Source organism: Chiloscyllium plagiosum, unplaced genomic scaffold (assembly GCF_037043375.1).
Source record: "Chiloscyllium plagiosum isolate Xiang-an unplaced genomic scaffold, Cpla_swu_hap1 HiC_scaffold_2, whole genome shotgun sequence".
Classification (NCBI taxonomy): Eukaryota; Metazoa; Chordata; class Chondrichthyes; order Orectolobiformes; family Hemiscylliidae; genus Chiloscyllium; species Chiloscyllium plagiosum.
The window spans coordinates 11,714,073-11,726,306 of NW_028270140.1; the positions used below are offsets into that span (position 1 = coordinate 11,714,073).

General features: G+C 39.6%; 1 protein-coding gene across 6 annotated transcripts in view; it reads left to right on the forward strand.

Annotated features, from left to right (window-relative positions):
* slc24a2b (solute carrier family 24 member 2b) overlaps positions 1–12,234 on the forward strand; it is a 298,506-nt gene that overhangs the window by 235,758 nt on the left and 50,514 nt on the right. For all 6 annotated transcript variants that reach the window (XM_087994583.1, XM_087994581.1, XM_087994585.1 and 3 more), the window contains 2 exons: positions 5,981–6,079; positions 11,683–11,801. In XM_087994583.1, coding sequence (XP_087850709.1) covers positions 5,981–6,079; positions 11,683–11,801 — 218 coding nt within the window. The remainder of the gene's footprint in view (positions 1–5,980; positions 6,080–11,682; positions 11,802–12,234) is intronic.

Below are 12,234 nucleotides of genomic sequence, written 5' to 3' on the forward strand. Positions count from 1 at the left end.
CTTTTTCCAAGAATAAGAGAACCCGAAACTAAAGGTCGCAGGTTTAAAGTGAGAGGAGAAAGATTTAAAAGGGACCTGAGGGACAATTTCTTTTCCCCCACAGAGAGTGACACGTGTATGGAATGTGCTGCCCAGAGGAGGTGGTAGAGGCAGGTACAATTACAACATTTAAAAGACATAATTGGGTAGGTACATTGTAGGAAAGGTTTAGAGGCGTTTGGGTTAAATGCAGTCAAATGGGACGAGTTCAGCTGGGGAAACCAGGTCAGCTGAGTTGGACTGAAGGCTCTGTTTCCGTGCTATATGACTCTGTGACTGAGTATACAAGTAAGCTGTCAGCCATCACACATCTCCATTTATCATTGCTGTCAGTATTTTGTGATCATTAAATAGGTGCAATGGCGTTGACTTTCTCCCATAACATCTCAATGAGTTCTTGCTTATGGTAAAATTGTGGCTGAGTAGATCAGAATTGGAACACTGCAAGAGGAAATCAGCAGTTAATTCACAGGGATTATTTTAACTGCACATAAAATGGTGTCAGTCAGGTTAAGGTCACCGTCTAAATGTGAATTGTTTATGTCCCACAGGATTGTTGGGAGAAAATCCATTTCCACTTCTTAATAAATAAAGAACCTGTGATTTGATAGTAATTTTCATAACCACAGGTTTGCACCGACAATGCTTAAAATGGACAAATGACTTATAGTCACTGATGTCATGAAGACAAATAGAAAGCTGAGTCACACTTGCAGATAGTGATATATGGCCAGACAATCCCACTGTTTACTTGGTTGGGAAAATTCTCTCTTCTGATAGTGTGATGGAATCCTTTACACACAGTTATTCAGGGAAATAATCACATCAAGTCCAAAGGTTGGTATTTCTTGGTGTGGGTATAAGTCACATGTCTCTAAGTCTACGGATTCGAGTCTCATCCCAAGACTTAAGTGCATTATTTAGATACTTCAACGCAACACTTCTCCTTCCCAGTCTTCACACTCCTGAGGTAAGTGTGCCAACGTATGACAAACTTTGTAGTATTATGCCTCGGCTATCTGTGTGTTTACCTGTAGCTGGAGTTTAATTACTTGTAACAAATAGTAAACTTGATAAGTACAGAAACCTGGTCTGTGCTTTAACTCAACATGAGTATAAAATTTGCATAAATTTGGGAATTTTGGGTGCTTATTTTAACATTTCTGACTACTGAAGTGGGGTTTGATTTCTGGTGTGCTAGCCTAGTGAGTCCTAACAACAGATTTCAGACCAGATAGGCAGTGTCACCATAAGATGTGACATAATATGGCATTGTGTGATGTCCTGGTAAAAAGAGAAACACATCAGCCATGGATGAGCAGCAGAGCAGACTCAATCTGTCAAACGGCCTAATTCTGCTAACATATCTCATAATTGTGTGGTCTCACCTTCACACCGTGTGTCTCCCCCCAACCCCCCCACCCCCATATCTCTCTCTTTGTCTCTTTCTGTCTCTCTGTCTGTCTCTCTCTCATTTCTGTCTCTTCCTCTCCCTCTCCCTGTCTGTTTCTCTATTTTTTCTCTCTCTCTCTCCGATGGAGGCATTGCAGTATCTTCAGTCACTCAGTTTTCTTTATGCAATGTGTATTGGCACAGAACCAGATGATGTATAAATCTGTGATATTATTACAATATAAGCAGTTTTGTTAATAATCCTCCAGAAAATTGTCTGAGCCTGAATCTGAACTTTGTGTTTTTTGAGCTGACAAATATGCTAGCATTTGGCCCATATCACACTGGCAGCGGTATTTGAGCCAAAAGATGTCATGGTGGTATTTTGTGATGGCAGCAAGTAGGCAGTAAAAGCTAGTTGGTACTGAAGGCTGAAAAGATGATATCAACAGAGATAGTTATGAAGAGTGTTTTCCTCATAGTTGTTCCTCCTCTTAGTTCAGAGTTGAAGTTAACAACCAAGACTAAGTTGCAGCAAACCTGTTACTGGAGCAAGAAACATTTCAGAATGCATTCTCTTGTTTTTCACAGGAAAGACAGGAGACCACAAATGATCAGACCTATTTTTTTAAAACTCAATTTTAAAATGTGTTAAAATATAGCTCCAACCTACTAATGGGTTTCCAGAACAAAACATTTCCTTTCTCAAAAAGGCCTTACTTGCATCCAGATATCAGCGCTCCATTGACATTCTGTCAGAATTTCCATTACTACAACAATGAATCAATGCTTGCTACCTGGCAAGGCAAAACTTACAGTTAAACTCCTTATTGCTTTCAGGAACAAACGATTAAGGAAAATCAAATGCCCCTATATTTCTCATGATGTCGAAAAATTCCTGCCAACATTTTGCAGATTTTAAAGGATGAACTTAAAGTTCGGGTCAAGTTCAGGCAAACAGAGTTGAGTTCATGTCCCAATGATATCGGGCAGATTGAAACAGTTGACCGGTTCATAGGTAGGCAGTGGTCAAGGATATGATTTCGCTGAATCTAACTTCGGTGAAGGGCTTAAGGAACTGGTCATTTTCCCCACAACCACTTCTAGAGAAACCTAAAGAAAATACTATTGATGAACAGATAGGAGTAGGACACAGGTCCAAAGCAATCGTAGTTGATCAACAACGTTTTCAGGTACTTGACTCTACAGCAACTGGGGCGACCACAGTGGCTCAGTGGTTAGCACTGCTGCCTCACAATGTCAGGGACCCGGGTTCGATTCCACCTTTGGCGACTGTCTGTGTGGAGTTTGCACATTCTCCCCATGTCTGTGAAGGTTTCCTCTGCCTTCGCTGATTTCTTCCCACAGTCCAAAGATGTGCAGATTAGGTGGATTGGCCATGCTGCATTGCCCATTGTGTCTAGGGATAGGTGGATTAGTCATGGGAAATGCAAGACTACAGGCATAGAGTAGCAGTGGGTGGATCTGGGTGGGATGCTCTTCAGAGGGTCGGTATACACTCAGTGGGCTGAATGGTCTGTCTCTACACTGTAGGGATTTGACGATATATGAAATGTTGCAGCCATCAACAAGTTCAACAAAACATCCAGATTTTGTATGAGATGTGGCTTGTCTGATCCACCAAGATGGTGTCCAGAATTTTGGAAAGTGTGTAAGCTATATTTTAAAAGAGAGCAATAGATTCCTTTCACCTTTTACCCCAGTTGAGGAAAATTAACAGTGCAATGCAACACTCGACAGCAGCAGGTGAAGAAGAGGCAACCAGACAACAATGACAAGGACATCTCCAAAGTTCTATCCGTGGAACACAAGCATGTCAACCAAGTCCAAGTATTCTGTTCAATGTCAGACCTCCATCAGACAGACCTCCATCAGACAGCAGAAGTGGTTAGTTTAGAACCAAAATGTTGTGAATGCTAGATATCTGAAATAAAAATGAAGTGCTGAAGAGAAGTAACAGATTGATGGCATCTGTGGATCCCCAGTTTGCTCCACTATATGGATATTGTCAAAAAAGCTGAAGTTTTTCTTTTTCTTTTCAAGTGATAAACTCCGAAAGGAATGGATGACATGCAGTAAGCACCAAGATTGACTCTGGTGCAAGTACAAATATCATACATATACGCACCTTTCAAGAAATAAACTCAGGAAGCTGCCACAATGTGGGGCAGTCCACACATGATAAACTTACCACTTACAAAGAGTCTGATATTATGTGCATTGGCATTATCCATCTTCAGTGCTAGTACAGCTCATTGGAATGGACATCTGAAAGCTTTTACATCTTTGCTACAGCAAGACCAACTATTTGTGGTCTACCATCATGTATGGTCTACATCGTATGATCTACGAGGTACCAAACTCAATGAATAGCATCACCAAAGATTTGAGACTGTATCAATGAGTCTATCCATCCCCCACAACAACGGAGAGAGTGTATCCTACTGCAGAGTTCTTTGAGCTGTGGTGCAAGGTGACAACTGACATTTTTACGATTTCCACAGACACAATTGCATTGCAGTAATTGACTACCTCACTCCGTTCCCTGTTGTGTGACAAATTAAACATGCTACTAGCGTACTAGTTGTAGATACTTTGACCACCATATTAAGTATGTTCAGTGTTCCTTAACAAACTGTGTCAGCCAAAAGTCTGCAGTGCACTCAGGAAACAGAGTGCTAACCTCTTCCTCTCACAACCCTTGATCTAATGTTTTCACAGAACACACTGGACCATAAAGTCCACAATATCCAAATGTAATTTGACTTGCGAAGATGGTCAGATAGCGATTGCAACTCCTCACCAGACACACTCTGGTTTGGAAGATGGATCCACACAGTTCTCCCCTCCCATAATATCACTGCCCAACCCACACGTGTGACGCAGCATGGGAAAGCGGGGCGACAGTGACTTAACAGCATGATCAATGAACATGCAGCCAGATATTCCAATTTGAACCAGAACGAAGCAGAAAAATTTGAGATGTTCATATAAACAAATGGTTTTCTTGGAAACATCATTGTGTATAGGTTGTGCAGCAATGTATGGCGCAATAGGCAAGTGATGTGAAAAACTAGGTGACATATACAAATTACCACCCAGTATAGACCATGATGACTTGGGTACCAAACAACAAGCACATGTCTCTGACAAATGATACAATTCCCTCTGTATGACACACCATGGAGTGAAGCTCAGTCATTGTAACTATATACTGATGAGACTGATTATGACATACATCTACCAAAGCATTGCCTCAGCATGTAGAGATGATGTTTCTATATGGACCTCAGACATGGATATCTGTTCTTTTAAAGAGTAAACAAGGGATATTGTGTTATTGCATTGATTCCAGACCAGGCAACCACTTTATCTTTAAGGCAGTTACATGTAATCAGGGTGCATGGTTTGGGATAGAGATACTTGCCTTACCTTCAATCATACAGTGTGATGGAGGAGATTATCTGTGTGCAATTTTCAGTAACATCAGTAGGCACAGAACACAGACTATGTAGACATCTATGTATATGTCTACAATACTGCAGTAATACAAGTAGTCAATGTTAGCAACTTAAAGACATCAATCTCAAAAAGTACCTGATCTTCATGATATGTTACCTGAGGTAACATACAGGTAGCACTCAAACTATTATCATACGGGAAGTGATATTTAACTCAAGAAGTTACTTGATGGTGGCATACTATGATACCATATTATCTTTGGTGACATTTTTATAGTCAATGTTGCAAGACATTTGTTGGTTTAATATATTAAAAGTTCAATAAAGATTTCATTTTTCGAATTTGAACGTCCTACCTCTTTGCTTTTCATGGCCTTTTCTCGGTAAACTATTTTCATGTGATTAATTTTCAAATGAATGTTCGAGTGATTGGTCTTTTCACCTCGCATGTCATCAGCTCTGTCGTTTGTAGGAGTATATTTCACATTAAAAGGCACGTTCTGAAAATTCTGCAACATCTTTGAAAATCCCAGTTGCACTTTTGGAAAGCAGCTTTGTTCTGTCATTTTAATTTAATGCCAATACCATCAGCCTCTGTGGATCATATAATTCATTTCACCATTACTCTGCTAGATGTTACACATTCATAAAACTTATGTTGATTTTAACTTGGACCAGGAAACTGGCAAGAGTGAGCAATTGCCTAACCAGCTGCTTGTCCCATTCAGGAGTGGGTAAGGTGAAATTGGGGTCACATTTCATACATAACCTTGATTTGTAATTATTTGAGACTCCTGTTTGAATCAGCACTAAGTATTTTCAAATGAAAGTGAAACGTGGGCTGAAATTGAGCTGTGCTGACTGAATTGCTGCCCATTCATTTTTCCACAGATTAGGGGAGAGGGGAGTTAAAAGTTCTCTTGCTGTGTTCCATTAGGAAATTATTAATCAGATAGTTGTACAAATGTTGAGTTGTTATTAGCAATGGATCAATTTAGATTTCTCATTTTATGATGATGTTATAGAGGGCACAGATAAACTCATTATATCCTTCATTTTCTCTCCAGGTAAATTCCATCACAGAGCGTCAATTCTTCACAAACTAGCCAAAAACAAATGTCAAGTAGATGATGGTGAAAAACCCAATGTGACTACTAATCATGGAGGTAACTATCTTTGTATTTAAAATTTAAATAATGCACTACAATGGGATGCAAAGTGGTTCAAATTCTGTTTTTCAGAGCTTTCTCCTCATGTTTTTGTTTTCAGTACGAGCACTTTGCAGAGAAGATTTACCAGGATGTTGCCTGGAATGGAGAGGAAGTCGTACGAGGATAGGTTGAGAGTTCTTGGCCTTTTCTCGTTGGAACGGCGAAGGATGAGGGGTGACTTGATAGAGGTTTATAAGATGATCAGAGGAATAGATAGAGTAGACAGTCAGAAACTTTTTCCCCAGGTACAACAGAGTGTTACAAGGGGACATAAATTTAAGGTGAAGGGTGGAAGGTATAGGGGAGATGTCAGGGGTGGGTTCTTTACCCAGAGAGTGGTGGGGGCATGGAATGCGCTGCCCGTGGGAGTGGTGGAGTCGGAATCATTGGCGACCTTTAAGCGGCATTTGGATAGGTACATGGATGGGTACTTAATCTAGGTTAGAAGTTCGGCACAACATCGTGGGCCGAAGGGCCTGTTCTGTGCTGTATTGTTCTATGTTCTATGTTCTATGTTCTATGTTCACTTCTGAAATGCTGTTCAAGCCTGTGAAAGAAAGGTTTCTGTAACCAGTCATCTTTTCCCCCTTATTCTACTTGGGCTATCCTACTGAAGCAAAATATGAAGATGCTGTTCCTTTACAAACTGTTTATTGATCCAAGTTTGAAATTATAGTTGGGTCGTGTACTTGAAGAAGCCAAAAGTCCTTTGAGAGCACTTTGATCAGAGCCAAAAATGAGATTTTTGCTGACTTTTTAATATTGGATTTAAAGTCCAAGTTGTAAATTATTAAGCGTTGTATCCTGACCTATGTGCATTAGAACAAAAAAGAGTCACTTGACCCATCAAACTTGCTCGACCACCTTGTCAGCCATTGCCATATCTATTTTTATTTAATTTCTCTGTCATTTCTTCAGACTTACTAAACTAAGTCCTGATGAAGGGTTAAGTCTGAAACATTGACTCTCGTGCTCCTCTGACGCTGCCTAACCTGCTGTGCTTTTTGCGGTGTTATACTTTATCAACACTGACTTCTCCAGCATCTGCAGTCCTCACTATCTCCTGTCTCTTTATTCCCCATTTTAACTGTTTAGGTGATTTTGCATCTTTACTTTTGCAGGCATTGAGTTCTTGATTTGAGTTTTGAGGGTTTTTTTCTTGTTTTGAGCTAGTTTTTAAAGAGCTTAGCTGAAACTCTGATTATTTTTACACTGAATTTCCTTTCTAGAGGAAGTATGCACTTACTCAAAATGTCAATCAGATCATCTCTCACAACATTATATTGTGTAAAAGAGTGCAGTGTGCAGCACAGAGTTTTCTCTTTCTGAGCTCTACATTCATATGCCTATCTTGATTTCAGTTTTATTCAAGCAGTGCTTTTCCACTAGTTGATGCAGAATATATTTGGAGCCCTTTTCTAAAAATAAGATGTACTGCTTCTACCACTGCCAGCAAGCCATCCTTCTATGGCTGCTTTTATTGCCAGTGGTCAGAGAAAATTGAGTGCAGGGGAAAAGTGAAATAATGGTCCTGAGCTTCATGAATCTCAGTGGTATGTTGATGTGAGGAAGCTGTGGCACACAAATCTGCTTTGGATGCTCTAAACACCGTGTTGCCCCAAAAAGAAGTAGCATTTTTAATCCATTATATACATCAGCGTTTGCTTGGTGATGTGTGGTCTGAAATTATCCAAGATTTCCCCTCATGACTGATGCCTGTAATTGAAGGATCACACTTGAAATAGATTGGAAGGATAAAATAGCCACAAGCACAATTATTGTGGTTACAATTTGCAAAATCTATTGTTAATCAGTATGGTTTTTATCTTCTATTCAGTTTGAGAAAAATGTGACAAAAGTCATGAAACGCTATCCCAAGACGACAGTGTGTAGCCATGAAATGGTCAACAAAATTGTCCTTGACTAGCTAATAATAGTGCAGTAATGGAGATAAATGAGTTGGCATTTCATTCTGTAGCAAACTAAGAACATTTTAATTGAATTAAATAATGTAAAATGGGAAGATAATTAGCAAGACATTAAAACATTCTGCCTATTTTCTAATATAACACCATGTTTGAAATCCAGTTTGTCTATCAATATTCAGTTAATATGAATTAAATTTATTCCATTTTAGCAGAGTTCATCATTGGGTAATAAAACCATAATTGCTTACCTGCCAAAACAGGTAAGCTGGCAATAATCATGTGGAGATATGATAATTGGCTTCTTATGAATAAATGACTCCAAAAAATCCTTTCATAAAAATAAAGATGGGTAATATATTTTGGAAAAATGTAATACTAATCTTTGAAATCATTTGAAACATGTTAAAGGGAGAGGCTGTTAACTGTCTTTTCATTAAGACACATTAAAATAAACTGAAATGTTCAGCATACTACCAAACTGTTCCATCATGTCAGTGAATTTGTTCAGAAAAACACTCACTTTCCATTTTACTTTGTTTCTCTTTCAGAAGTAACTTTAAACTGGGAATTGCGGGTTTCTGGGGAGCTTCTATTAGGTTGGAGAATCCATGGCAAACGTGAGGACCGCAGATGCTGGAGATCAGAGTCAAGATTAGAGTGGTGCTGGAAAAGCACAGCAGGTCAGACAGCATCCGAGGAGCAGGAAAATCGACGATTCGGGCAAAAGCTGATGAAGAGCCTTTGCCCAAAATGTCGATTTTCCTGCTCCTCGGATGCTGCCTGACCTGCTGTGCTTTTCTAGCACCACTCTAATCTTGGAGAATCCATGGGGCTAACTGAGTAGATTTTCCAGAGAGTTCAATTCCTGATATGGAGCAATTGGCCAACTCTGTGCTGTAAGAATTGATGATTCTGTTCTCTGATAATCACAGCTATTTTTAAAACTGTTACAGATAGGGGAGCAAAGGAATTGGAAATTCAATTCCCCTCCCTACTGTCTGTAATCAATGAAGACTTGGTGGATTTAAACAAAGAGGATTAATTACTCTCTCACTCTCCTCAGAAAAAATCTAAAGCTACATCAGTCACACACTACACACTCAAAACGATACAATCAAGTAAGGTTAAGTATTTCCTCAATTATTAAAACCAAAGGAATAACTAAGTCCTTTTGGCTTTGAGATTCATATGAAAAATTTCCCACTCTTTACCTGTAATTCAGGTATGATCAGATAGCTAGGGATGGAGGTTAGGGTTTTCACTGCAAGGTTCCTTTGAAGAGAAGGTCGTCGAGCAGGTGACATAGATGAGGAAGTCCACTTCCTGTAGAGGCGAGCTAAGAACTTTAGAGTCCTGCTTCTTTAGTATAATTTTAAGCTACTCAGCTCTTGAAAGGCAAATTTGGCACTAGTTTATTCTGAAGCTTTTGCCTGGCTGGTGTTCAGCAACAGCCCAGGTGTCTCTGAATTTTGAGATAAAATGAACTCAGTGTCAGAGAACTAGTTTCAGTCCATATGATTAACGACCATTTGTATGAAGTAGAAGGTAATTTGTAGTCTTTGGCACTTGTGGATTACTAGCCTTATCAGTATTCTTTTAGTTTGCAGTAAAACAGTTTGTGTCCATTGTCTGAGTTTTTCAGTAAGCTTTGACAATACCAAATGTGAAATTCTGTAAAGGACTGTTTTTGATACATTGTCCCTTAAAGGGAGAAACTGCCACCTATTATTATTCAGTTCGAAACTTTCCAATTGCTTGATCCTCTGTGTTAAAGCTGCTAAGATCACCTGACTCCCTTACTAGTCACTCAGTGAATCTTAGAAGTTTGCCCATGTCCATTTTTAAATAAAGGCCGCTCCAGATGTTCTATCAGCCGCAAACCACTTTGAAATTATGAATCAGTCAAGTCATTTATTGGGCATGACATAAACATGACACTGAAACCCAAGCTGGTCAACACTGGGTGCTTCTATGGAAATAAGATTCCTGTTTCATCTTTGAAATATAAAAATGTTTTTTGATGATCTATTAAGCAATCTTCTTGTAAATTGTTGCCAGGTGGAGGAACCTGTTGTTTTGCCATACACACTCCAGGGTGATCTGGCACACATTTGCCAACCTGACTGAGCCCTCAGCTTACATTGACAATTGAAGGTCAAAGGATTTTGAATCGAGGATGAAGGGAAGTTTGTGTGGAGATGCACTATATGTTGTAATCCATCCAACTAAAATTATTTTCACAAGATTATACTTGTGGAGAATGAAATGTATCATCTCTTTCACAACCTAACTCCTCTTCCTGCTTTATTACTTTCTGTCCATGAAAAATCCTCTGACTTGTTTGCTGAGAGAGGAAAGGATATGCCAAAACTGCTGATAATGTCCCAGGATCTAACCATCTGTCTGGTTCATTGACCAGGAAATGCTGTGCAGTGTGAAGATATGAAGGTCATTTTGTTTAGTGTGGAAGGGGAAGGGGAAGATTTTTGAAAACTGGCATGCATTCAATTTCATTTCTGGTTTATTTGAATTTTCAGAGTACATCAATATTAATTTCAAATTAAATTTCAAGTATAATAGAGAGTCATACAGCATGGAAACAAACCCTTCAGACCAACTCGTCCATGTCAACTGGGTATCCTAAATTTAACTAGTCCCATTTGCCTGCGTTTGGCCAATACCCTTCTAAATCTTCCTTTTTCTTGTACCTGTCCAAATATCTTTTAAATGTTGTAAATGTATTAGCCTTGATCATGAGGTACCTAATGACTGGAGGGTGGCAAATGTTGTACCTTTATTTAAGAAAGGTTGTCAGAAGAAATAAGATAGGTAAATGAATAAGAAAGGTTAGGAGGGATATGGACCAGGACTTGGCAGGTGGGACTAGTTTAATTTGGGATTATGTTCAGCATGAACTAGGTTGGACCTAAAGGACTGTTTCTGTGCTGAACAACTCTATGAGTCTCTGATCTCCTCTGACAGTTCATTCTATACATGCACAATCCTCTGCATGATAAAGTTGCCACTAATGTCTCTTTTAAATCTTTCTCCTCTCACCTTCAACCTATGCCCTCTAATTTTGTACTCTCTATCCTTGGAAAAAATACCTTAGCTATTCACTTTATTTCATTGTTAGAGGGCAGGATTGGTTAGGTGTTTAGGCTTGGGGGTGATTTAACTTGTAAAGCAATTGTGCAACACTGACAGTAGCATAAAATACTTCCTTCATGAGTACGTAGGTTCACTGTGTAAACCTGAAGTAAGAATGGATTTACTGATAGGTACATTTCTGTGCACTAATTGCTCTCTACATCCATGAAAGCTGGCTGATTTGTATATTGAATATTAGGCTGGCACACCTTGGTGAGCCATTATTATAAATGGACATGCAGCATGTTGATGCCCATGTCTTTTGGGCAGGAGGGTGCCAACTTGGTTCCTGGGGACCTCTCCATCCACCATAAATACAGTATGAAAATTGGATTATGTGAAAGCTGCATTAATTGGTTTGGAAATTAAATGTATATTGCTTGTAAAACAGCTTGTGGTTTTCCAGGTTCCCTTCCTGTGGTTGGGATCTATCATTTTCTGATAAGTTCTGCATTGTGTCTCCTTCCCCCGTCTTTGCAGATAAAGTAGAGCTGCCAAATACAGCCAATGTAGAGGTTGAAGTGACACCTCCAAAGGATTCCCCCCCAGCAGTGCAGAATGGAAGCCTTCCCAATGGAGCAGAAGTTGGAGCAGGACAGGTATGAGTCATACATGGAAGCATTTTGGGGTCTTCTGGATGGGCAGAGGTTGAGTGTCTATTGACCAGCACAAGACACGATTTAACGTTATTCTCCATTTACATTTGAGTTGATGCATTTGCTGAAGGCCAGGCCTTGGAGGGTTGCTGTAAGAGGCAAATGATAGTTACCAACATTATCAGTGATCATTTAAGCCATTGGAAAAATAAATTGCTGGCATCATCAAACAAAAGCTTTTCTTGGAAACAACTTCAGAATGACATTGCTGAGATTCCATGGCCTGAACTTTAGCTCTGGGATTGGAAGCACAGAGTCAGGACAATTCCTGGCTCCACAAACCTAACCCAGCCAAACGTGCCCTCGAAGAAAGGATTGGCCTTCTGGGGGAAGAGTCATCATGGATAATCCCAGAGAGAGAACAGAGGCTGCAGTG